The sequence below is a fragment of the Ceratotherium simum genome, chromosome 33 (genome assembly GCF_057802395.1).
Source record: "Ceratotherium simum simum isolate JZ-2026a chromosome 33, ASM5780239v1, whole genome shotgun sequence".
Classification (NCBI taxonomy): Eukaryota; Metazoa; Chordata; class Mammalia; order Perissodactyla; family Rhinocerotidae; genus Ceratotherium; species Ceratotherium simum.
Genome location: NC_141932.1, coordinates 28,897,807 through 28,923,618, shown reverse-complemented (window position 1 = coordinate 28,923,618; position 25,812 = coordinate 28,897,807). Strand labels below are relative to the sequence as shown.

The 25,812-nt window shown below is 44.0% G+C and overlaps 1 protein-coding gene across 3 annotated transcripts in view; it reads left to right on the top strand.

Moving 5' to 3' along the window:
- The first annotated feature begins 719 nt into the window (after window positions 1–719).
- GPATCH1 (G-patch domain containing 1) overlaps window positions 720–25,812 on the top strand; it is a 39,444-nt gene continuing 14,351 nt past the window's right edge. The window contains exons 1-16 of one of the 3 annotated variants that reach the window (XM_087421843.1): window positions 2,753–3,378; window positions 5,687–5,821; window positions 6,045–6,138; window positions 8,048–8,133; window positions 9,626–9,786; window positions 10,412–10,509; window positions 11,034–11,092; window positions 11,483–11,725; window positions 12,975–13,122; window positions 16,107–16,186; window positions 18,549–18,753; window positions 20,548–20,844; window positions 22,058–22,236; window positions 22,504–22,631; window positions 23,351–23,487; window positions 23,833–23,996. In XM_087421843.1, coding sequence (XP_087277969.1) covers window positions 8,122–8,133; window positions 9,626–9,786; window positions 10,412–10,509; window positions 11,034–11,092; window positions 11,483–11,725; window positions 12,975–13,122; window positions 16,107–16,186; window positions 18,549–18,753; window positions 20,548–20,844; window positions 22,058–22,236; window positions 22,504–22,631; window positions 23,351–23,487; window positions 23,833–23,996 — 1,911 coding nt within the window. In that variant the 5' untranslated portion in view covers window positions 2,753–3,378; window positions 5,687–5,821; window positions 6,045–6,138; window positions 8,048–8,121. Of the gene's footprint in view, window positions 808–2,752; window positions 3,379–5,686; window positions 5,822–6,044; window positions 6,139–8,047; window positions 8,134–9,625; window positions 9,787–10,411; window positions 10,510–11,033; window positions 11,093–11,482; window positions 11,726–12,974; window positions 13,123–16,106; window positions 16,187–18,548; window positions 18,754–20,547; window positions 20,845–22,057; window positions 22,237–22,503; window positions 22,632–23,350; window positions 23,488–23,832; window positions 23,997–25,812 lie in introns of those variants that run through there. The other 2 variants (XM_004439782.3, XM_087421842.1) reach the window with 2 other exon arrangements.

Here is a 25,812-nt window from a genome sequence, read left to right as displayed (position 1 = left end):
GCTTTTCCTTTCCCCTTTCTCTTTCTCTTTTCAGTTTTCTTTCCTTTTTTCTTCTTCTCTTTCTTTATTTCTGCCCCACCACCCCACCGCTTTCTTTCTCTCCTTTTCGTTTAGTCTCTTCTTCCAAGCTTCATGTCCATGTGCCTTCACCATGGGCATCGGGGTTCCAGCGTCTGTGAATCCTTCCACAGGTCTGGAAGGCGACTCCACTTATGCAAACCTAAGGGTGAAATATACAGCGTGTGTGTGTGTGTGTGTGTGTGTTTGTGTGTGTGTGTGTGTGTGTGTGTGTATCTGGGAGCACGGGAACTTTCCCCGCAGGTGGCAGGGGTGGGGATGGGACGGAGGGGAGCAGTGTCTGCTGGCAGGAGAAGGGGAGCTGGGGCCAGGGACCAAGGGGTGGTGGGCAGGTATTTGGCGTCGCTTCACGGAGAACCCACCCTGCGGCCGGACGCTGGGTGGCTTCCAGCTTCTCTCAGGTGCCTTCTCCTGACCGGCTTGCGGAGCTAGGATGAAATGTCGTGGTGCCAAAGCCTCCGAGGCAACTCCTGCCGGGATCTGCCTCCCACAAGATGGGTTTGAGAACCCCCAGGCGCAGAGACATGCCCGGTGGGGAGGGCGTGATTTTAGATCTGTGCTAAGAACGTCGCTTCTGTTCGCGGAGGAGAAAGAGCAGAGGCTTTTGGCCCATCGAGGCCTCCGTAGCGAGGGGGCGGGGCCTGGAAGGGAGCAGGATGGCGGCGCTGGATAGTGACAGCGACGAGGACTTGGTCAGCTATGGGACCGGCCTGCAGCCATTGGAAGAAGGTGCGGGCCAGATTGGTTGCCGGGGCCTGTGGAAAACAGGCCGGGGGCCAGGATGCGGGGCAAAAACGCACACCCTGTGCCAGGCCTTGGCTGGCCCGGGGGGAAAAGCTGCGGGCGCTGGGAACAGCGACGAGACGGGCGTGCGCCGTGCTTTCTGGGGGCTCACGTTTTGGAGGACAGATGAAAAACCCAAAGGGATGGGAAATAGAAAGATGACAAACAGGCGATATCTTCCGTAGGAGCGGACGTTTGAGGTCAGACTTGAAACAGAGGAAGGAACCAACCATACGAAGATCTGGGGAAGGGCATTTCAGGCAGAGGGAACAGCAAGTGCAAAGGCTCTGAAGTCGGAGCCAGTTTGGCAAATTGAGGGACCGGTGTGAGTGGAGCAGACAGCACCAGGGAGAGACTGGTAGAAGATGAGGTCAGAGAGGGAGTCAGGGGTTGGATGTTCCTTGGTATGGTAAGGGAGTTTGGGTTTGGGTTTTATACTAAGTGTAGGAGAGTCAGGGGGCGGGGCGGGGGGAGCGCTACGCAAGGGAGGGATGTATATTTTAGAGATTATTCCATCCTCGAATTTGACAATAGGCGGGTTGGGGGTGGGCAGGGAGTGAAGCAGGGAGATTAGCAAAAAGAGGTCTGGAGATGACAGTGGCTTGGCCTGGAGTGTTAGCAGGGGTGGTGGTAAGTAGTGGTCTGAGTTGAGATATCCTTTGAAAGCAGAGCTGACCAGATTTTCTGGTGGAATATGGGGGTGAGAGCAAGATGAAGCAAGGTTCTCTCCCATGTTTCTGGTCTGGCCCACTTAATGACTTGATTTGTTCACCAAAATATGTATTGAGTGCCTCATAAGGGCTGATGGCAATGCTCGCCCTGTGGGAAAGACAGAGGAAGTATGGTGAGCTAGGAGGTATTTGCAGATCTTCTGTTGGTGGGATCTTTTTTCCGCACCTGACCACATCCTGTCAGGTGGGTTGTACTTCTTCTGGGACATTGCCACTGATTACCCTTTTATTCCCTACAAATAGTTCTAATCATTAGAAACCTCTGCCAGACACTGGCCCTGCTTCTACCCTCTGCTTACAAAAGATGGAGGAATGTTAGTCTCCTGACAGCTTCTTATGTGTTTGAAGACAGCCCTTGCATTTCCTCTAAGACATCTCTGTACCACATTCCACATCCTCAGTTCTCTAATAAATTCAGTTTAAAGTCCCCTCAACCTTAATTTGTCAGTGCCTTTCCCCAAGTATGGGACCAGAGTGTGGGTAGAGCCAGGCCATCACTAGTATGTCCTTCATTCTAGACTATTTCTTTAATACAACCTAAGATCACATTAGCTTTATTGGCAAACGCATCACCCCATGGTCTCAAAGAATTTGTTGACAGAGATGCGTTATTCGAGGAGTTTCAGATCTAATTGAGAACAAGAGTACAAGGTTCACAAGTACTAAGTGTCTGATGTAGATAGGAGATAACCTACACAAACTAACAGGAAGCCTGAGAAGGCTGGATGGGATCCCTTACACACTGGTTAGAATTTAGATATGCAGGAAGAGAGTGAGGATTAGCCAGGCATGAGTGGAGGTTATTACAGCCGTGTTAGGCAGCTGTTCTATCATTTCTATATTTCTGATCTCACATTTGTTTCCTTGTGAAGTGACGTGTTGTAAGTCATCAACTATTTGACCTATATTTTTCTAATTCTTCCTGTTTTGATGGTGCACAATATCTGAAATGAAGCTTAATGGTCTAACCATGCTTTTAAAGTGGAAGGAGGGCACATTTGATTTATAGACTTTTTTTCCTGTCCTAAACTCATTCTTTAACTTCTCAATATTAGAAGTTTTTGAAGCTCGATTCATTGTTTCCTTTGAAGTTTAAATGCACTCTGACTACATTTTACAATATAACATACCAGACCAATAATCACTTTTACTTCTCGCTTTGAAGTTTTAGTGACAGGTTAGACAAACATTGGTAGAGGAGGGACTCCATTACTTAATTAAAGTTGCTGGCCCTGACGGAAAGGTTTATTGGTGAAGAGACAGTGGTCCAACTCTCACCCATAGACCCATAGGCCCTCTGCCCTGGAAGGAAGGGGGCACCAGTACTTATTTACTCTTTCCTAAGACACTTTCACTTGGCTCTAGAATTCTCCTCGTCTCCAGCTCATCCTGTACCCAGATTAATTTTAGGGTTATTTTCCTCCTCCTTGATGCTGTGATTCTCCCGCTTAAAATTGTCTTTGGCTCCCGTCACCCACATACCGCAGACCCTGCAGCACTGTGTTCAGGGCCCTCTGTCTCCCCTTCTGGTTCCATCTTCCATTTCTTGCTTGTCCTACAGTCAGACTAGACTACTTTCTCAAAACATCTGACATTACCCTTTTAGACCTCCTGTTTACTGGTGGAGTTGGTGCCTTGTTGGGAATTGTGTCCCTATCTGCAGCTGTCAAATTCTGCTCGTGCCTGAGGTGACTGCGATGTTGTGGTCTTTGCACATTGTCAGAAGAGGTCCTCTACTGCAGGTCTCATCTGCTGGGCGCTGAGCACCCTGGGAACAGGGCCAGAGGTGGGTTTACTTTTCCACACCCAGAGTCTAAACAGGGCTGCTTCCATGGTGAGGCCCTCAGTAACATTTTGGGCAGGGGATGAGTGAAGGAATGTGTGGGTGGTGTCCCTGGCTTGGAGGCAGAGTTGAGATCTGATTTCAGCTTTGTGCTCGTTAGCTGTGGATTTTAGGGCAGTTCCTTAATCAGAACATCCTTCTCAGGGTATGATAAATGAGATAATAAGTGTGAAAGGAAGGGATTAGTTGTTATTAGTGCCATAGTTATAACAGGGCCTGGCTGAAATGCCAAACTCCTGGGGTTTTCCTGGGCTGTGGTTAGAGGTGGTGCCTCCTCCTCTGGAGCCCTGTGGGACCCGCTCGGCCACGCTGGTTGGCCCTCATCATCTGCCGCCATAGGTTCCACTTAGTTGTCTGCAGATCTTATCTCCCTTTGCAGATCAGGAGCACCTTGAAAACAGAGCAAGAACAGCACCTAGCATTGGCAGGGCCTGTCCTCTCTCACCGTAACCCGGTGGTTCTCAACTGGGGACGATTTTGCTCCCTAAGGGACATTTGGTAATGTGTGGAGACATTTTTGGTTGTCGCACAGGGGCGGGGAGGGGGCGTTGCTACTGGCATCTAGTGTTACAGGCCAGGGAGGGTGCTAAACATCCTGCAGTGCACAAGACAGTCCCCCACAGCAAAGAATTATCCAGCCCAAACTGTCAATAGTGCCGAGGTTGAGAAACCCCACCTTAGCCAGGAATCATGCTGGGTGCACATGCAGTGATGCAGTGTGTGTACTGTGTGTCTAAGAAATGGTGAAAATCTTGGATTGTGGGACCCAAGTTATAATTCACTTCTTTAGAATGACATGAAATTGTAGCTGACATTAACCGAGCTTCACTATGGCCAGGCATTGTGCTCAGCTCTCTGCACATGGTGTTTAATCCTCAGCACCACCCTACAAGGTAGGCTCTGTTATTACCCTAATTTTACAGTTGTGAAGGCTGAGGCTTAGAGAGATCAAATAACTTGTTCAAGATCACAAAGCTAGCAAGTAGTAGGGGAGGGGATTTGCATCCAGTCTCCTGGTCTTCAGAACCTGAGCTCTGGACTACCCTGCAGTGGGTTGCACTCCAGAAATGACCTAATACTTCACAAGCTACAAGTCAGAATCCAGGACTATGAGGCTGGAAGTTCCTTAACTTTTTGTTCTGTCTTCTAGAAGTAGGAACTGGCTTAATCATTGAAGTAACAGGTACACATGGACTGTAGGATACATCTCACCTACTGTATATAAGAATAAGAGCAGCAATAGCAGTTAGTACTTTGAAAGTATTTATTGTGTATCCCTCTTTTCGCTTAGCACTTTAGAGACATTATCTTATTTAATTTGCATGACAACTCTATGAAATAGCTGTTGCTATTAGTGTCATGCCCATTTTACAGATGAGGAAATGGAGGCACAGAGAGGTTAAGTTTATCAAGGTCCCAGTGCCAGCAAAGGTGGAGTTGGCCTTACAATCCAGAGCACTGTGACTCTCAACCCTGTGTACTTAGCGACTGTGTATCTTGCTTTCTGTACTGAGTGTTCGAAAATAACTTGATGGCTACTTTTTATTTTAAATATATTAAGAATTTTGAATCGGAGTTGATAAAATTAGGCAGTAATTTGTGTCGTAGTACCTGAAACATTACACTGAAGGAATTTTTATGCTATGCTAAAGTGTATTCAATTCCTTTTTGTTTGTGTGATGTAGTGACCCAGCTTTTTCAACAAAGTAGGAAAAAGAATAAGTTTAAAGAGCAGTAACTATGGAATCAGGAAATTCCCAGAAATAAGGAAACTCTTAAGATATGGGGAAAATCGGCAATACCAAAGGAAAAATTCTGGAGTCAACGGTGCTGTGAGGTTCTAGAAGAGATATAGAAGTCTTGCTTCTGTCACAAACCTCTGCACCCCATGTGCCACCCCAGCAACTTCCTTCCTCTTCACCAGCAGATTTCAACTCTGTTTGGACCGTCCCCCACAATGTAATTCGGTTTTCATAATGGAATTTGGTGGGAAAAGCAGGCCATTTGCTAAAACATTTCTAATATAAATAAGAAATCTTTATAATTATCTTACAACTATAAAGAAGCTTGATAAAACATTGTCTTTTAAACTATATAAGCCAGTAGAGTCTAGGAATAGTAACTTAATTAAAATTGTCATATTTGAAGTAACAAGAAGTGAACAATTCATTTTGTTTGAGATGACATTTTTCCTAAATTTTTCTAACCCACCATCCATTTCCCTCTTTCTCTTTCAAAATATTGTTTTCAGGTGAAAGACCAAAGAAACCAGTTCCTCTTCAGGATCAGACTGTCAGAGATGAGAAGGGAAGGTATAAACGATTTCATGGAGCCTTCAGTGGAGGGTTCTCTGCTGGGTACTTCAACACTGTTGGCTCAAAAGAAGGTATGACTTTCCTACTTATAGCTGTGATATTGCTAAAGCCAATGATTGACTATCATAAGGTCCCTCCCCCCTTTAAAATACCGTCTTCTTTAAACATTTTAGTACAGACACTGTCGTCTTTTGTGTTCTTTGAATGTGTGGAATGTTTCCAGAGTCAACTTGTGTGTTGTTCATTGATTACGAACTGTAGCTGAAGAGTTTTCTTTCACTTTTAAAAAAATAGATACGTCCTAACCAGATGATTAAATGATGATAATGACTTCTGCTTTATGTTGCGTCTTGCGGCACACAAAGTGCTCTCACACGGGTTCGCTCAGGTAATCGTCGTCTCACTTGACCCTATGACTAAGGAGGGCAGGGAGCACAGCTGTTTTGTAGATGAGGCCACTGAGGGTCAGAGCTGCTGTCTCCTGTCAGGACATGCTCTCAACCTGGAGAAAAATCCCATTAAATTTTTCACATTATGCAATATAATAAATTCTGTATTGTTTAAAGTAATGTATGTTTTTTAATGTTTTAACATAGAGACTGGAAGAAAAATGGCTTAAAAATCTCAGATGTTAATGGAAGATGAACTGATTAACTCATGTAGCAATTATTCAGAACAAGATGGGACAGATCTTTTATATACATTAAAAAAAATAACTTGTACAGAACAACAATAGTAAAATAAAGATGAAAAGCAATGCAAGAAAGAAAAAAAAGCCATGTAAAAAAAATACTTGGGGTAAATAAGATGACTAAATTTCAATATCCAGAATGTGTAAAGATCAGTTCAATGAACAAAAGACCGAAATACTGGAACAGTTTACTCCAGAGGAGATAGAAATGCTCTATGGAATATTCAGCCTTATTATTAAGAAAAGTGAATTAAAGTAACTAAGGCACTATTAAAATAGCACACTTATTAAAATGTTAAAAATAACAGTAGGGTTTGTGCAGAAAGAAGTATACTAATACATTGCTGATTGTTGTAATTATGGCTGTGCTGTATATTATAATTGAAAAGTAAGGCCAGCTCAAATGATTAGTCAAGTAGACTGTGATATGTTAATACACCGAAATATCTCTTTACCATTAGGAGTGACAGATTCAGGGACTGTGCAGAAATAGGGCAAGACTATAAAAATCTGAAGTGGAGGAAGGTGCTGGGCCCAGGGTATTGCCCAGGGGGCCAGATCCTCACTCTCCTGGAGTATCTCCCATGTTGGCCGAGAAACCTGCTCCACCCACCTCACAAAAGTAGATCTATACCCAGGGCCGGCCCGGTGGCTTAGCCATTAAGTGCGCGAACTCTGCTTCGGTGGCCTGGGGTTTGCCGATTTGGAACCCCGGGCGTGGACCGACTCACCGCTTGTCAAGCCATGCTGTGGTGGCGTCCCATATAAAGTAGAGGATGTGAGCCCAGGGCCAGTCTTCCTCAGCAAGAAGAGGAGGATTGGCAACAGATGTTAGCTCAGGGCTAGTCTTCCTCACCAAAAAAACAAGAGGTAGATCTACCCCATCCTTCTTAGCTCCACAGGACTCTTGTAGGAAATGTGTCACTCTTAGAGAAAACTAGAAAAGTTTACCTGCAGATGGTTACAGATACATTTGACCTCCAGAGCATTCTCTCTCTTTAAGCATGGCACATGCTTGGTGACCAGGGCTGGGGAACAGGAGTGTTAGTTATAGGACTCAGGTGTTTGATGGAATTGGGGGCCTGGTATGGCCATTACCTGCCCTTAGACTAGCCAGGTTGAGTCCTCGGGCCAGGGCACCCTGAATGTTGCCTGCATTGCTTCCATGACTCTTTCTTTAGCCATCATTTCATGGCTGAGTAAGGCACCTTGACATACTGTTTCTTTGATGTGTTAGTACATTAGTGTATGTTACTGTCCTGCTGGTCTTTGGCGGATCCTGCCTTTTAAGGTGACCTTGCATCTTTCTTCTCAGATCTACTTGTGTTCCTTTCACAGTTTAACTTTCAATGTATAATTTGATTTCTCTTGGTTCCAAATTCTTATGGGGAAACCTCACTGTATCCACTAAGTTCTGACAAAGGGGAATATGGGGATTAATAAGAAGTTTATGTGTAATAATTACGTCTATATGAGCAGTGAGATGGGAAGTAGCTAAGAGTTTGTAGTTATTGGGGGTTTCAAGTCCATACATGTTATTTAATTATTTAGTTATACACCAAAATACTATCTGGGATCATAATGTTCTAAACTCTTTTCTTTCAAGGATGGACACCCTCTTCCTTCGTGTCTTCACGACAGAACAGAGCAGACAGATCTGTTCTTGGTCCTGAAGATTTTATGGATGAAGAGGTGGGTGTGCAAAACTTTAATTGCCAGTTAGCTGTGGGACGCATGTGGTTGCTTTTTGTGGCACCTTCTCTCTCCCAAGAAGGCCCCTCTTTGCGATTTCCTCTTTGTTTATAAGGCCTTATCTTTTAGGTATTTGGACTATAATGCCTTGTATATCAGTGGATCTCCTTCATTGGAGTAGTGTCCTATGCTGGGGCCAGTTTCTAAAGTCAGGAGTGTAAGGGGAAAATCACGTACAGGCAAATTTACTTGAAAAAGCCCCAGTTGCCCCAGAAGTGCGGTATCCATGGAGCTGTGTCTAGGCCCTCCACAGTAACTCTAATGCACAGTGCAGTTAGGGAAGAGTGAGTGACTGGACCAGAGAAAGGAGTAAAAGGAAGCCACGTGCAGGCTTCTGGGCACATCGTTAAAACGTCCATGACTGCCAGCTTCCTAGGGGTAAATGGGGGCTGGTGGGGGGTTCTAAAGTGGTCCTACCAGCCTGCAGGGTGTGCTCCATTTTGTTTTAAAATTAAACTTCTGTTACCTTAAAGCCTAGTCCTGGATTCGTTTGTGATAAAGATTAAATAAAATACTTATATCAGCATGCCATAGGCTGTGGGTCAGAGGCTTCCCCTTCCTATTTGACTAGTGTAATCTGTGAGGAAACAAGAAGTCTAGATGTCAGTGAGGCCCCTGGTTCTCCCTTCTTAGTCACCTTCTCCATGTCAGCTTGTCCTTATACTAGCTCTCCTCGTGGTTGCAAGGTGACTGGAGTAGTTCCAGGTGGCACATCCAGGATGACATTATCCACTGGAAGGGGGACTTTTTCTTGGGATCTTTTCTTGAGAGCAAAGAAGCCATTCACATAAGTCCTGTAGTGGATTTTCCCTCACACCTGCTTGGGCAGATTATTTTACATGCCCATTCTTAAGGCAGTCCCTGGCAAGGGAAATGGGATCAAAATGACTGGCTTAGGTAAGACATGAACCCCCACTCCCTGACCCTACCCTTGCCAGGGACACCACTCCTGAAATGCATGGTGAGGCAGAGAAAGGCAGGTGTCTGGGCAGCATCAGGGCTCTGTGAGGAAAGAGGAAGGGACAATGGCTGTGGGACAGGCAGCCAACAGTATCTGCTCCAGTAAATGCAAAAGCACGTAACTTGAGGGCTGGCACTGGGTGCTCATGGATGTGTGGCTGTGACTCTTAAGATTTGCCCTGTCTGCTGACCTTTGAAATGTTGTCCGAGAGGAGTATGGCCCTTACTTCCTGTCTCCCTAGCTTGGCAGTGCCTATTGTGGCTTCACTGAGTGGCCACTGTTGTGTCCCTGTCCTCAGCCACTGACCTTAGCTTGTGTGAGGGTTCCAAAGTGAGTGTGTAAAGTCAGCTGCTCTGCTGATTCCTAACTCAATTTCATAGTTTACCTTTTTTTTGAAGAAATAAAGTTATGTGGTGTATCATGTTTAATCACTTTCCAAATAATGTAATTCTGTTTGAATTTTTTTTTAAGGATCTTAGTGAATTTGGGATAGCACCTAAAGCGATTGTTACCACAGATGACTTTGCTTCTAAAACCAAAGACAGAATACGGGAAAAGGCCAGGCAGTTAGCAGCTGCCACTGCCCCTATTCCTGGAGCCATGCTGCTTGATGACCTCATAACACCAGCAAAGTGAGAAGACTTTAATTCTGCCTATTCGGATCCTGGCATCACAGCTTTGCATGTACATGATGATCTTCCTTAGGCATAGTTTGGTTGCACGCAGGAGAAGCCCTTAGCCTAGCTTGAGTGCAAAAAGGGGTTTTGTTGAAAGGATCTTGCACTGTTATTGCACGGAGTGCTCTAGAGCTCCAGCCACTAGCTGTGCTCCGGGGGCTCATGGAGGCTGGAGAGCTGTTAGGAGCTGGGGTGGCTTCCCTCCCACCCCCTGCCTCACAAGCTTTATGGGCTCTCTCGTCTGCCCCATTCTACCCTCTTTTTTCTGCAACCTTTCTTGTTCTGCTCCTGGGCATGTGGCCTAATGTGGCAGCCTCAGACTGTCATGGTTTCCTAGGCCACATGCTTGACCATTTAGAGTCCCTATGTGCCCATTCCAAAGGCCTGGGAGAGAGGGCATCTGATCGACTTCCCCAGGTCAGGTGTGTACTCCAAGACCAGTCAGCTGTGGCCGGAGCGGCAGGGCCATGCAGTTCTAATATGGATGGGGAAAGGGCTCAGGCAGGAGCCAGGCTGCTTATTTCCTACTGTTCTCTACTATTGTAAAAAGAAGTTCATTTTCAATGCCTTGATGTCCTAGATTATCTGTTGGTTTTGAATTGCTAAGAAAAATGGGTTGGAAGGAAGGACAAGGAATTGGTCCTCGAGTAAAGAGAAGACCACGTCGACAAAAACCTGGTGTGTATATTGATTCTTGTTAATTCTACAGCGTACTTTTAATGGCTTTCTGTTTCTAGAAATAAAGTTGCTGGGTCAAGTGGTATGCATGTATTTTAAGGTTTTTTGCGTGTAATGCACAATAGCTTTCTAGAAGAATTATAGTAGTTTATATTCCCACCAGCAGCATATGAAAGTTCTTGTTTCCTACCTTTACCAAAACTGTGTTATAGTTTAACATGATTATTTTCTATTTATTCCTTGCCTGTGGTCTCCCCGGCCAGACTATGAACTCTTGGAAGCAGCAGTAATTTCTTTTGGGTTCTTTGTGGTGCTGGGGCAGTAGGGGTTCCTCACTAAGCACGTTATTACCAGAGTGTTGGGGGGGCAGGGGCTGGCGGAAAACAGTTCCCTAGTGATCAGTCTCTGACCCTAAAGCCCTAGCACCTTTTACAAGCACAGCCATGTACCTCTGGAGTGTCAGTGAGTCAGGTTTCTTTATATTTAATGGCTCATGACTAATGCATTTGAAATCTCTTTTATAGATCCTGGAGTAAAAATCTATGGCTGTGCGTTACCCCCTGGAGGCTCTGAAGGATCTGAGGTATCATATGGGATGACTGACCTTCAATTTGGTACTGTAGCATCTGTTACTTTATGAATGTGAAATTTTGGGGTGGGAAACAATTTTAGAATTCAGTCAGATCCTATTGTAGTGAAATACCCATACCCTAAATCTGTCCTCGTTATGTCAGATAGTGTATTTGGCAACATGCCAGCACCATAGATAGCCCAAGTCTGCTCACATTCTTAAAATGGCGTTGTTTGCATTAGTATCATTTTGTTCAGGGACTTGATGTAGTTATTTGTAATAGCGTAAATGAAAGTTTGCTAATTGTTCTGTTCGGAATTAATCACTGCGTTTGAAAACAGTATTTCACAGGCTGACTTTGTGCCAGGCAGTGACTCACCTTTATTCCACTTTGTAAAATAGGATGAAGATGATGACTACCTGCCAGAAAATGTGACCTTTGCACCCAAAGACGTCACACCTGTGGATTTCACACCTAAAGATAATGTACACGGACTGGCTTACAAGGGCCTAGATCCCCACCAAGCACTGTTTGGAACTTCAGGAGAACATTTTAATCTTTTCAGTGAGGGACCCGAGGGAGCAAGCAATCTTCTTGGAGATATTGGAGTGAATAAAGGAAGAAAATTGGGCATTTCAGGCCAGGTAAAATTGTTTCTGTTTTGTAAAGGTGGAACCGCTGAGAAATGAGAATACTTTCCGTATTCTATTTGCCTCAGTGTGGGCCCTCTTTATTCATCGACTACGTGAAGACTCTGAAGTGGTTGTGTTTTCCTTAGGATCTTTTCTGAAGACGTGTAAAGCACACCTTCTTGATTGGAATGTGTGTTCCTGAGAGCCTCTGACCTAGTGTTCTTGGTGGAGTCTGTGCTTCCCCACACCCTTGTGGGGCTGAGCAGAAAACCACACTTGCCCCTTGGATTTGGTTCATGGTTGAATTGCAGTCTGCCTCTCCAAATTCAGGTCCAAGGTTTATTACCTCTCGGACAAGCCCCAAGTTGGAAAGATGGGTGTAAGTTTTACTTGGAGACTTGCTTTTTACCTTTGAGGAGATGGAGAGCTTTTACTGATTGCCTGTCCTCTCAAATTGATTTGGAGGTTCTTTCTTTCTTTCTTTTTTTTTTTGTGAGGAAGATCAGCCCTGAGCTAACATCCATGCCAATCCTCCTCTTTTTGCTGAGGAAGACTGGCCCTGAGCTAACATCTGTGCCCATCTTCCTCCACTTTATGTGGGATGCCACCACAGTATGGCCTGACAAGTGGTGCGGCGGTACGCGCCCGGGATCCGAACCCGGGCCGCCAGCAGCGGAGTGCACGCACTTGACTGCTAGGCCACGGGGCCAGCCCCTGGAGGGTCTTTCCTAAATTACATTTAGAAAATTTCATCATTACCTTTTCTTTCCTATTTGTGTTTTTTTCCAATCCTTTTAACAAAAAGTGATACTTGTTGGAAGCTGCTTCCCACAAGGATTAGGAGTTCTTTTAGCGGCCATTAGAGTAGCAGTGGCCTTCAGAGCCTGGTCCCCAGCCCTGGCCCCAGGCCGCATTGAACAGTAGATGAGCATTCTGCCTTTCTCCTTTCGGAGGCCCCATTTCTCCTCCTGCACTGCTGCCTGAGTGTGTACTCACTCCTCTTCCCGTGCTAAGACCCAGACCCTTAGCTGCTGCTGAGCCTGGAGGGCAGCCCCAGAGCTGGAGGCATGGCGTTCACTTCTAGTCATTGTTTTCCAAAGGACTTGAGTCTGTATGTTAATCTGGGGCTCTCATTTGCTTCTCTCTTGGTCTTGCAGTGCTAATGTGGTCTGTTCAATCATATCCTTAAAATAGCTTTATCTTTGAAAGCAGACATACCCTAAAACCTGTAATTGCTCAGTTTGAAACCTTCTTTTTGAAGGCTTTTGGTGTTGGTGCCCTGGAAGAGGAAGATGATGATATATATGCCACAGAAACTCTATCCAAATATGACACCGTTTTGAAGGATGAGGAGCCTGGAGATGGACTCTATGGCTGGACAGCACCCAGGCAGTATAAAAGTCAGAAAGGTAATTCCATAGATCTACAATCGATGGGGCCAGGATGTCAGGAAGAAGGGACTGCAGGCTTGGTAGTGGAGCGCCAGCCTCCATGGAGTAGGGCTTTGTGGTCAGAGATGCAGGGTGAGAAACACAGTGGGGCCGGAGAGGCCCCATGTGGGAAGTAAGACAGAAGCAGGATTTTGACGCATCAGTGCCAATGCCAGCTATCAAGACAGGGCCAAGATGAGGAGGAGGAAGAGGTCTGGACTCAGGAAAGGAGCAAGTTTGTGGACAGGGGCTTGGGTTGCAGGTCAGAGCTGGCAGTGGGTGAGAGGGAAGCACTCCCAGCTGGAGGAACTGGGCAGGTGGCCACAGTACGCCACTCAAGCCGCAGGTCAGAAGGCTAGGCGTGGGGACTGGGTGGTAGGTACACTGAGAGCCTGCAGCAAGATGGAGCTTGGCGCCCGGCCTGTGTTGTCACCTGAGTCCTGGCTCTTAGGGGCCTTCTGTTGGGCTAGGAGATGGACATCTCTCCACACAACTTGAATTTCAAGTTGGAGTCTATAGTGATTTAGAGCCTATGGTTCGCAGTAGTATTTCAGGTTTTTTTCCAGAAAAGGTGTAGGGAGGAGACGGTAGGGAGTGGGTGTTAGTAGCATGTGATTTGGAGTCAATCAGGTCTGGATTTGGATTGCAGCTCTCTACTGCCCAGCTGCGTGGCCTTGGGCAAGGCTTGTAACCTCACTGGGCATCATTTGTAAAGTGAGGATAAAATGGCATAAGTCAGTGTTTGCACAGTGCCTGCCCCAAAGACTGAATAAATTGCACTTACTATGCTTTGGTTATAGTAATAACAACCACCCAAGTCAAGTAAGGAGGTGAGAGCTGAGATGAAACAATCTAGTCAGACATTTTAGCTCTAGTCAGATAAAGTTCGATCTAACTCTTGTAAAATACATCTAAAACATACACGTTGAAATAATCTAAATAATCTAAGCCTCACTCCATAAAATGATGCCTAAATTTTATGTTTCTAGAAGAGAAAAAGCAGGTGCAGAACAGTTTTCAGAGGTAGTTTGCTTAATGGTTGTGAACACAGATTCTGAAGAGAGACCACCTGCGTTCTAGTCCTGGCTCTCCCCATTTATCAGCTGTGACCTCGGGCGGGCTGCTTAACCTCTCTGTGCCTCAGTGTCCTTGTCTGGACAGTGGGCGTGACTTGGAGATTTCAATGTGCATAAAGGGCTTAGAATGTGCCTGGTACACAGCAAGCCCTCGAAGTATGAGTGGCCTCTGTCATCACTGCCACAAAGAAAACCCAGGGTTTTACCCAAGATGCTGGAAGGGTGTGTACCCACATAGTAGGAGGCATTACCTCTGGGTGGTAATTAGGCCACTTTTGTTTTCCTCCTTTTGGTTACCTATGTTTTCAGATTTTTCTACTGACTATGTATTATTTTTATAACTTAAAAGAGGATATATAATATATTTATATGTTATAATATAATAATTGTTATAGATTATAGTAACATGTTAATTATTAATTATTGATTATATCAATACATTAACACTGTACTCTATTACTAATATTAATATAATCTGTTAATTATATAATAATCACTAATCTATGATAAACATACATATTTACATCTACCTTCTGAGTCAGATTTTGGCTTTCCCTTTGTGTAATACCTTTACCACAGCTGATTGATTCCCTCCCCATCAAGCCTAGGTGGTGCCTCCCCAGGGCTCCCCAGCACCCCCTTATCCCCTCTCTGCCCTGGCCCCCTCTCCCACCCTGAGGGCCACAATATCTGTAGTTTGACCTTATGGTTTTTCACTGAGTGAATCTATATTTAGCCAATCTCCATGGTTGATTTTTAAATTGTTCTTATTTTTTTCCATGATCAATAGGGCTATAATAAGTATTCTCTTGGCTCTATCCTTATGCACATTTGCTCTCTGTTTCTTGAGAATAAATTGATAAAAGTAAAATTGCTGAGTTTTAAAAGAATACAAAATGCCAAGAATGTGAAATCTAATCCCAAATGACCCTACAGAATTTTAGGAACTTCTGGGAGCTGGTACAAAAGCTCAACATTAGTTTAAAGTACAAAGAATGATTTTTGTGGGGGAGGGGAGTTCCAGGGTGGTGCCCTGTTATGAGTGGCTGAAAACCTCAGCGCCACCTGTACTGCGGGCAGCTGTGCCTGCTTCAGAACTGAACACCCAGCTCGTCTAAGTGCTCGTGGTGGTCACGTAGAAGGGGCTTTTCCCTACAGAAGATGCAGTTCGTACATGTGGATTTTTGACAGAACCACCACGCACAGGAAATCCTCCAGAATCAGAGAGCCGTGGTCAGTGGAGTTGTCTCCAGGACAGTAGACCATCCCTGACTCCAAGTCCAAGGGCATTGGTGCTGTTTCCTGAATTAGTGATCTTTATCTCCTGTTAGAATTTCGTTGGAGAAAAAGACAAAAGTACCTTTTAATTTGTACTAAGATTAGATTATAGGCTGACCTGGTTGTATTGCTTTTGTGCTTTATTTGGATTGTTGCTAAGGAAATGGGAGGTAGTCTCCCCGTGATTCTTCACCTAGTTTTAGAAATGACTCTCGCACAGTTATGATTTTTACTTTTATCCATACCTGTCCTCTTGCTGGTTTTTCTTGAGATCTTTTATTCCACAGAGTATATTCTTTGGTGCCCCTTAGCTTAGGACCTAAGGTACCTTTTCTGAAAACAGTGTTGAGGTACTTGTCTTGGAGGGCCATCGCCTCATGTCCTGGGCAGCCTCATTAGCTGAGGGTGACATGGGCTGGGCTGCCAGTCACTGAGTCAACAAAGGTGTGAGGGCTCTACGTGCCATTCCTGCCTCCCCTTTACTGCTGTCTCTACATGATATCATGAATGACAGGTAGCGTTTATGTTCTTGGAGATAAAAAGCTGACGTCTTTTGTCTTATTCTAATCTTCTCTGCTTCTGGAATTAATCAATGACATCATTTTGTAGAACCAGAGAAAGATCTTCGATACATTGGCAAAATCTTGGATGGATTTTCCTTGGCTTCTAAACCTTTGTCTTCTAAGAAAGTAAGATTTTTTTTTTACTGGTTTAGTACTTAAAATATTTGCTGCTATTTTATATATAAATATATAGTTATTATATTAATAACTAAAAAGATAAGTAAATCTGTTTTCAAAAAGCAATGCCTAGTTACTAATGATTGTCCAGGAAAACATATTCCGTATTAGAAATGTCAGTCAGTAGCCACATTGTATTCAAAACAGCTAATTGCTAATCTTTTCAATCCAAACTACAAGTGAGTGGTTATTTCTATTAAAAAAGAGTTACATTCGAAACTGGTGGGAGAATGGAATTGATGTAATCCTAGGGGCAATGTAACGTGAGGAAAAGTAGAAAACTTTCAAAAAACCATAATAACCTGTAGTCTTGACTCTTCCTGCACGCTGTGAAGCACGTCAGCTGGTGTGGGCAACGTTCCCTGGGCTCCTGGCCTGGGCCAGCAGAAAGGAGAGAAGCCAGGTGCATGCGGGTCCAGTCCTGTGGAGAACTCGGAATGCCTTTCCGGAGTCCTGTTTTTGTGAGATTTTGTGACATCTCAGGCTAAGTGGTGCTCCTTAACACCCACCAGAGCCACGTGTGCACAGGCAGGTGTCACAAGTTAGTGTGGGTGCTGGTAGCCCAGGAGGGGTGCCTGGCCATTTGCCTTATTGACATCCTTTTTCTAGATTGTTCCACACTTGAATGGGCTTTTTGTTTTATTCAACAAACGTTTTTTCAGTAGCTGTGTGGCTTGGCCTGGGTTCTCCAGATAGGGGAGGCTGGGAACAGTGCAGCCTGAGAAACCACACTCCGTGTCGGTGGCTTTGATTTGTTTAGTCGTGATAGTTAATGTGTTGTAACAATGAGCAGAATATATTTAGAACAGTGTTGGGCACATAGTAAGCTTCTCTTATTACCAGAAATGTCAAATAAGGTCAAAGGAGAATGCGAGTTTTTTACATGTATGAAAGGGGAGCATAAAAAAGGCTGAGAAGTACAACCTGACTCAGAGTTCAAGGATAAATAGGACTAAGTCTTGGCCTCCAATTAGCTCCTGTCCAGTGAGGGTGCCAGACAGACAGATGCACTGGAATGGGGCAGAGTGCCGGAAACGGAGAGACAGGCACTCAGGTCCCCAGGTGCTCCTCACTGGAGTCGGGCTTTGGGCCTGGATGATTCAGAGGAGGGCTGTGTTGACCGGCCGTTCACAGACAGGCACGTTTTCCCAATTAGGTGGCTGAAAACCCAGCCTCAGAATTCAGAGGCCAAACAGAACCATGATGTAGCTGAGGAAGCGAAATGCTTCGAAGCTAATGGAGGATGTTGAGAAGAGTCATGTGTACACACCCCTCCTTTCTGTCGTGCTGTTCTGGACTTTTGTGTCACCTGAGGGTGTTTGCTGGTTTGGTAGTCGGTGCTTTTCAGAGAGAGTGGTCAGGCTAAGATGATAAAAATGAGATTTCCTGACAACGATAATACCCCTCTTTCATGGACTTCCATCGTGCCAGGTGCTCACCCCAGGCTGCGCATTACAGCCGCCTGGGAAGCTTGGGGAACTCCGGTTGTAGCTGACTTTGTGGGGTGGAACAGGCATCAGTATTGAAAACCCCTCAGGGGAGAGCAGAGTGCTACTGGGGCCGAGAACCACAGCCAGAGAGCGTCAGTGCTTCACTGCTTACGGAGGAGCTCAGAGTTTCAGGTGGCTGAAAAATCTAGAACATGGCTTAAATAGGGCAGTCCATATGTGTTTGTTAGACCAAGAGCAAGGGAGATGATGTAGTGCAGTAATTTAAAAATATGTAACAATTTCTTTGAACTTATCTGTTCTGCCATCATTAATGCCTGAATTTCCCAAACATATTTCAATTTCAGTTCAGTCATCTTTTGAATTAGAAATAACTCATCAAAAAATAAGGCCTGAAGCTGCAATTTGGAACTGAAACATAACCAGAAAAAGAATTTTGAATTTAAAAGTAACTCATTTAAAGTTTTTTTTTCCCTAAGCCTTAAATCATACTTTTGTAAATTTTCTGATTCACAGTAGGCCAGTTCTGCATGTGGGCCTATACATTGTGTTCACTATTATCATCTTTATTGTTCTCCTCGTATAAAACATGCATGTTTGCATCTCTGTGTAGAAGTGGGTAGGGGTGATGATAAAAATGCCTGGTCATTAGAACATTGTAGTTTTGGTGACCTTCCAGATCCAGAATGGATGCTGGCTGGACACCTGGATAGGCTGTTCCCAGTGCTACCTACCTGCTGAATGTTAGCCTGGGAAAGGGTGGGCTTAACAACACTCAGAGGTAATTAGTTTTCTTGGTTATATCAAACATGATCATCATGCAGCTGTATTTTCTGAGTTTTGTTCTGTTTTGTTTTGCTAAGATTTATCCACCACCTGAATTACCGAGAGACTATCGACCCGTGCATTATTTCAGGCCCGTGGTAGCTGCAACCTCTGAGAACTCCCACTTACTTCAGGTATTATCAGAGTCAGCTGGAAAGCCAATGCATGACCCAGGGACACATAGTCGGCACCAACTGAATGCCTCCAAACGGGGGGAGTTGCTAGGAGAAACACCTATTCAAGGTATGTGCCATGGAGGAGATTATAATCATTACATTTATAATAATCTGAGTTATCAAAATCAAAATGGAAAGTTCGTTGTTTAGCTATTAAAATTTTTTACATGATTTTGTATTCTAAACCGTGGGAATAAAATTGTTTATTGTGGATAGCACACGTAACACTGTATGCATCCTTTACTTCTTAAGACTGTTTTTCCCACCATCAGTTGGGTTGTGTCGTTAAAGTCACAACTTTGGTCTTAAGCTCAGCAGTTTTCAGACCTTTCATAATTGTCCAGGAGTGTAGTGAAGACCGGGGACATGAGTGCCTCTACTTTCTCTGCACAGCCTGGGACCGTATGACTTTTTTCTCAGAGGAATAGGGTACTGTAGCTCTTTTCCTGAAGGCCTAAAAGGAGCGAGTGTGTCTGAAAGTATGGACAGACGAGGAGCATCCCCTGTAGGTTGGATCAGAAAGACCCACTATGAGAGATGAACTTGGACTTGCCATTTGGGAGCCTGACAGGTATCTCAGCTATAATAAACCCAAACGGAATGCTTGGTTCCCACTTCCTTCCCCAAACTTGCTCTTCCTCCAGTCTTCCGCTCCTCAGTAAGTGGTACCACCAGTGACCTGCTGCTCAGACCAGAACGTAGGAATCCCAATTCTTAGCTCCTCACTTTCCCTTCCTCCCCCACCCTAGCCAGTCCGTCAGCAAGTCCTCTCCTTTCTTCCCCCAATGTGCATGGGGGCTACATGTACTCGTCTGCACCTCTGCTGCTTCCTCCTTGGTCTAAGCGCCCATCTGCTCGCACCTGGACTATTGCAGCAGCCTCCTCATTGGTCACCCTGTGTCGCCTGCGCAGTCATTCTTCTTAACGGTGGCTAGATGAACCAGATTGTATCACTACCCCCTTAAGATGCTCCAGGACTTCTCAAACTGAAGAAAATTCCAGACTCCCCACAAGGCCCTATGGATCCAGCCCTGGTTACCTTTCAAGCCATATCTTATACCGCTTTCCCGTAACCCTGTGTGGTCTAGGCTCAGGATCCTTGTTTCTGTGCTTGGAACCTGCCAACCATGATGCTGCCTCTGGACCTTTCTGTTTGCTGTTCCTCTGCATCTGCTCTTCCCTCATATTTTGGCTCCTTCTTTTTACTTGGAACTTATCTCAAATATTGTCTCTTCGGAGGGACCTTCCAGGCCTTCCCTGCCCACTGTATAAGCTAGTTACCTATCCCTCCACCCCCACCACCAGCCCTCTCATCTAAGTCACCCTCAGTCGCATCACCCTATTATTTTCACAGTCCTCCTCTCGTAGCCATCCTCTGGTGTTGATTTTTGGCTTCTTTAATGTCCATCTCCCTCACTAGTGAGAGCAGGACCTCGTCTGTGTTGTCCTCCCAGCCCCAGGCCAGTGCCTGGCATGGAGTGGGTGCTCACTGAGCGTTTGTGATGCACGTGAGTGCTTGATGGGCAGCTGTGTCTGAACTGGGGCTTGTGCTGGGCAGGACTGTGGAGATGGTGGCTACCACAGACTGGAGGTCTGGAGTTCAAGACGTCAGCTTCCTCGTTCTAGGACCACTCACTGGCCCAATGAACGTCCAAGTATAACCTCCATTTTCGCCAACTGTGAAATAGGAATCTCATTATTTTATTACTGTCTGGGTGACAGGGATATGAATACAGATGAAACACTAAATGTAAAACACTCATCTCCAATGACATAAGTTTGTGATATTAAAAATGTCTGTACAGAGAAATGTAAATATAGTTGTCTTATGGTACTTTTCATCACTATTGTTTTTCTTTAGGTTCAGCTACTTCAGTGTTAGAATTTCTATCCCAAAAAGATAAAGAGAGAATCAAAGAAATGAAGCAGGCAACTGACCTTAAAGCAGCTGAGCTCAAGGCCAGGAGTCTGGCCCAGAACGCCTCTGGCAGCAGAGCCCAGCCCCCCTCTCCAGACGTCGGACACTGCTCTCGGGGCATGGCGTTGAGCGGTGGGACGGCCACCGCAAGAGCCAGCAACTTCAAACCTTTTGCAAAAGATCCAGAAAAGCAAAAACGATACGAAGAGTTTTTAGTAAATATGAAACGGGGTCAGAAAGGTGGGTACTGGGCCTGGGTCTCCCACTTCTTGGCTGGGGTAGAGTTCTTGCTCTTCTGGCCCTTGTCCCAGATTTAAAGTTGACGTATGTTGTCCTGCCAGTGTTTGCTTTGTCCTGCTGCAGACGGTGCAAAGACTGCAGTCCCTAGCTCTTGACCTTAGACAGCAAGAACAATTAGCTTGTGTTTCTCTATATCTCGGGTCCCAGAGATAGCTGTGTAAGCAGAGAACATGCCTTGGCAGTGGCTAATGTTAAATTACAGGCCATTTACTGTTGGCAAATGCTTGACTTCTGTTTAGTGTGGTGTGTCACACCGAGAGAGCAAGATCATCTCCCACTTTATCTTTTTTTTTTTTTTTTTTAAAGATTTTATTTATTTATTTTTTCCCCCAAAGCCCCAGCAGATAGTTGTATGTCATAGCTGCACATCCCTCCAGCTGCCATACATGGGACGCAGCCCCAGCATGGCCGGAGAAGCGGTGCGTCGGTGCGCGCCCGGGATCCGAACCCGGGCCGCCAGCAGCGGAGCGTGTGCACTTAACCGCTAAGCCGCCGGGCCGGCCCTCCCACTTTATCTTAAGATCCTAACCATCCAGCCCTAAATTGTGGTCTAAAATTTGACTTAAAAAGATAATTGGCTGTTGAACCATTGCCTGGGGAAAAAAAAAATCACTCTCTGATCTGTGAAGTAAATATGGTAAGACTGAGGAGGGGGATTGCTGTTATATGCAGTAGTCCCTGTGAGAAGCTGTTGGCAAATTAGAGGGGTTGGTTTTCAAAAGCAGATCTTTGTCTACTGTGTCTGCACTCCCTACTTAGAACCCACACTCCTCATGTTTATTTGTTAAATTAAAAAAAAAAAATTTAGAGAAAGGAGTGTTTTTCTGCCAAAACTTAGTAATATAGTTGGGATGAACTTATTACTGTCTGGAAGTGGTAACAAGTTCCTTGCTTTAAAGATTTAACTAAGCATTAGTCCCCAAATGTTTTTATTGCTCTATGTGGTAGACAGAATTCAATAAAAGCATTGTTTTGAGAGAGAGAGCAATATTACCTGCCAAGTACCTCCCCCTGATGCTCTTAGAAACCAGGATAAGGATTTGTGTCTCTTCTGGTGAGATCCACAGGGATACAGTGGTGCCCGCCGGATGTTCTCCCCTAAGCCCTGTGTTTTTCCTAGGAGTGAAGCAGTGTCTTGTTCTCTGTACCACAGATGCTCTGGAACAGTGTTTGGATCCCAGTATGACAGAGTGGGAGCGAGGCCGTGAGCGGGATGAATTTTCTCGGGCAGCCCTGCTGTATGTGTCTTCCCACTCGACCTTATCCTCTAGGTTCACTCATGCCAAGGAGGAGGACGATTCAGATCAGGTGGAAGTCCCTCGAGACCAAGAGGTCTGTCTCCGTCATGTCCCTACCTGGTGAATTTTAGCATTAAAACACTGTATAGCCAAATAGTTTAAATCCCTCAGTGAAAAGATCAAAATATATATGGTGTTATAGAATAAGAAGTGACTTTATGCTTTTAGCTTCCAGTGTACTTGAGCAAAAATACTGCAGCATAAGCTCTTTCATAATTTTGAACTGAGAACTTCTAAATGGAGGAGCACTCAGGTCAACTGTGTGACCACTTGCTGAAACAGAATGAATGTCTTTTCCCAGAATGATGTCAGCGACAAGCAGTCTGCTGTGAAGATGAAGATGTTCGGGAAGCTCACCCGAGACACGTTTGAGTGGCACCCTGACAAGCTTCTGTGTAAGAGGTTTAATGTCCCTGACCCTTACCCAGAGTAAGTTGGATAAACCTGCCCTTCCCTCAGTACTTATCCTCCATATTAAAGCTAACTTTTTCCCTTACACACTCAGGTAAATTCCCTTTTTCTAGATGAACTTACTTGTAAATGCTTAGAGTTGCAAATTTTGCAGATTTACTTTAACTTCTATGAAGTTGTTACTAGAAAAATAAACAAACATCTAGATAGCAAACTTTATTCCATATTGAAGATATGAAACTCGGATACGTCAAGGTACAACAACTTAATGCCTGTCTAGTTTGCCCCCTTGTTAATGATAGACATATGGTTTACATTTAAAATGTTACTTATGTTCTCTAATTCTTTATAAAAGTTCAACACCTTCTTACTTGATTATAAACATTGCAAGAAAAAGTATACAGTTGAATCAGAGAGTTTGCTAGAAAATTTAGGTGTATTTTTAGCAGTGGAACTTTTCCTTAATGGAAATCCATTTTCAAAGTTACATTCTAGCTCTTACTATAATATGGAAAGACTCGTGGGTCCTCATATCAGCCATTCTAAATTCTTAAACTGCTTTGAGAAGCGAAAACATCTTAGGGGACATTTTTATCCAAGTAGAAGAGTTACTCTTGAAAAACATGAGATGGAAAGCTTTACAGGAATTGGATTTGATCCTCACAGTTGTTATTAAAATTAGATGTATATATGTGTGTATGTGTATATATATATATATGTTTTTTTTCAACCCCCAGTTCAACTTTAGTGGGCTTACCAAGAGTGAAACGTGACAGATACTCAGTCTTCAACTTTCTGACACTCCCGGAGACAGCTTCCTTGCCTGCGGCTCAAGGATCAAGTGAAAAAGCACTGGGGCACCGAGGTCCCGACAGTGAGTAGGGCTCCCTCAGGTCCCTGTTCTGACCATGGTCTCAACAGCTAGCCTGCTGGGGAGACAGAGGTAAAGGGTCACCTAGTCCTAAGGCCATACATAGTGTGAACTCTCCTTCACTAAGAGAACTGCTCATATGAATACATTAGCTCCTGTTGTAATGGTCCACATGCATACTGTTTGGGGTTGGGGCTCTGCCTCAGCATCTGCCGTATTCCCCACACCTTGCACAGTGCCTGGCGTATGGTAGGTTCACTGATGTTCTTGAATGAATTAAAGAGCTGTAATGGAGAGCTTGCCTTTTGCTTGCTAATTCTGATGTTATATCTCTGTCCTGCCTTTCAGAATCAAGAAAACCATCGAGATGGGATACATCTAAACAAGAAAAGAAGGAAGATTCCGTTGGTGAATTTTTAAGTTTGGCTAGATCAAAAGTTGGTCCACCTCAACAAGAATCCAATCCCTTAGTAAAGCAAGAGGAGCACATGACAAAATCACTCTCAGATAAGGTGTGTGGGGCTTCCAGATTCTCTTTGCCAGGCTGACTGTGGCCTTTGCCTTGCTCTGTGGTGATGCTTTCTCATTACTCCATAGCAGGGATCAGCACACTGTTTCCATGAAGGGCCAGATATTACATATCTTAGGCTTTGTGGGCCATATAGTCTCTATCGCAACTATTCAACCCTGCTGTTGAGTGTAGAAGAAGCCATAGGCAATGTGAAAACAATCAAGTCCATCTATGTTCCAATAAAACTTTATTTACAAAAACAGGCAGAGGGCTGGATTTGGCTTATGGGCTGTACTTTGTGGACACCTGCTTTACAGTCCAACAGTTTCACTCATAGCTTTAATCATTTGAGGCCTCTGCCTAGAATGGCTTTCACTGAGCGTCAACCATTGCAACAAAATTCAATATAATTTTCCAAGTAACAACTGTTCTGTGTTTTGTGTAGGATATAGAGAAAATATCTATTGTTTTTTTTTATTACTGCTTTAATAGTAAAAAGTTGAACTTAATAAAAAATTGGTTTTATTTCTAATAGCTTCATTAAAAAATTTTTATTTTACTTTTTAAATTAACCTACATTAAAATTGACTCCTTTTTTTTGATGTACAGTTCAGTGAGTTTCACACATGTATAGATTAGTGAAACCACTACCACAGTCAGGATGCAGAATGGTACTATCACCCCAAAAAACTCCCTCATGCTGTCCTTTTATAGTCATAGACCCCCTTACCCCAAACCTCTGTCAACCATTGATCTCTTCTTTGTCTCTATAGTTTTGCTCTTTCCAGAATGTTATATAAATGGAATCAGACAATATACATATATAGCCTTTTGAGAGTGGCTTCTTTCATTCAGCATCATACCTTTGAGGTTCATCAGTATTGTGTGTGTAGCAATAGTTCATTCCTTTTTATTGCTGAATAATATTTCATTGTGTGGGTGTACTATAGTTTGTTGGTCCATTCACTCTTTAAGGATGTGTGGGTTGTTTCCAGCTTTTGGCTATCACAGATAGAGCTGCAGTGAACATTCATGTGCAGATTTTTGTGTGAACAGAAGTTTTCATTTCTCTAGGGTAAATACCTAGTAGTGGATTGCTGGGTAACATATACATACAGATTTAACTTTATAAGAAACCGCCAAACCATAATCCAAAGTGGTTTCTGCTTCATGCATTTTGAAGCTCTCTTGTTAGTCACATACACATTTAGGATTATTACATCTTTTTGTTGAATTGACACTTTTATCATTATGTAACATCACTCTTTATCCCTGGTAATTTGCATAGTATGTATTTTTCCATCTTTTTACTCTTAACCAATCTATTTCATTATATTTAAAGTGGGTTTTTTATAAACAGCATGTCATTGTCATTGGGTCTTTTTTAAAAAAATACTTTTTGATAATCTATATGGTATAATTTGTGTGTTTGATCATTTGTATTTAATGTAATTTGTCGATATTTTTGGACTTAGGTCTACAGTTTTATTATTTTTCTGTCTGCTCCCACTCTTTTGTTCTTCTCTTTCCCCTTTCCTGCCTTCTTTTGTATTACTTGACTAATGTTTAGTATTCCATTGTAATTTATCTATTACTTTTTTTTTCCCTCTCTTTATATATTTTTTAGTGATTGCTCTAGGGATAACAGTATACATACTTACCTTTGTGCAGTCTACTTAGAATTGATATTTTAATACTTCAAGTGGAATGTGGAAACCTTACCACTGTGTGGGTCCCTTGCCTCTCCCCGCTGGTATTGTCTTATGTATTACACATACATGCACTGAAAACCTCATCAGACAGTGTTTCAATGTTTG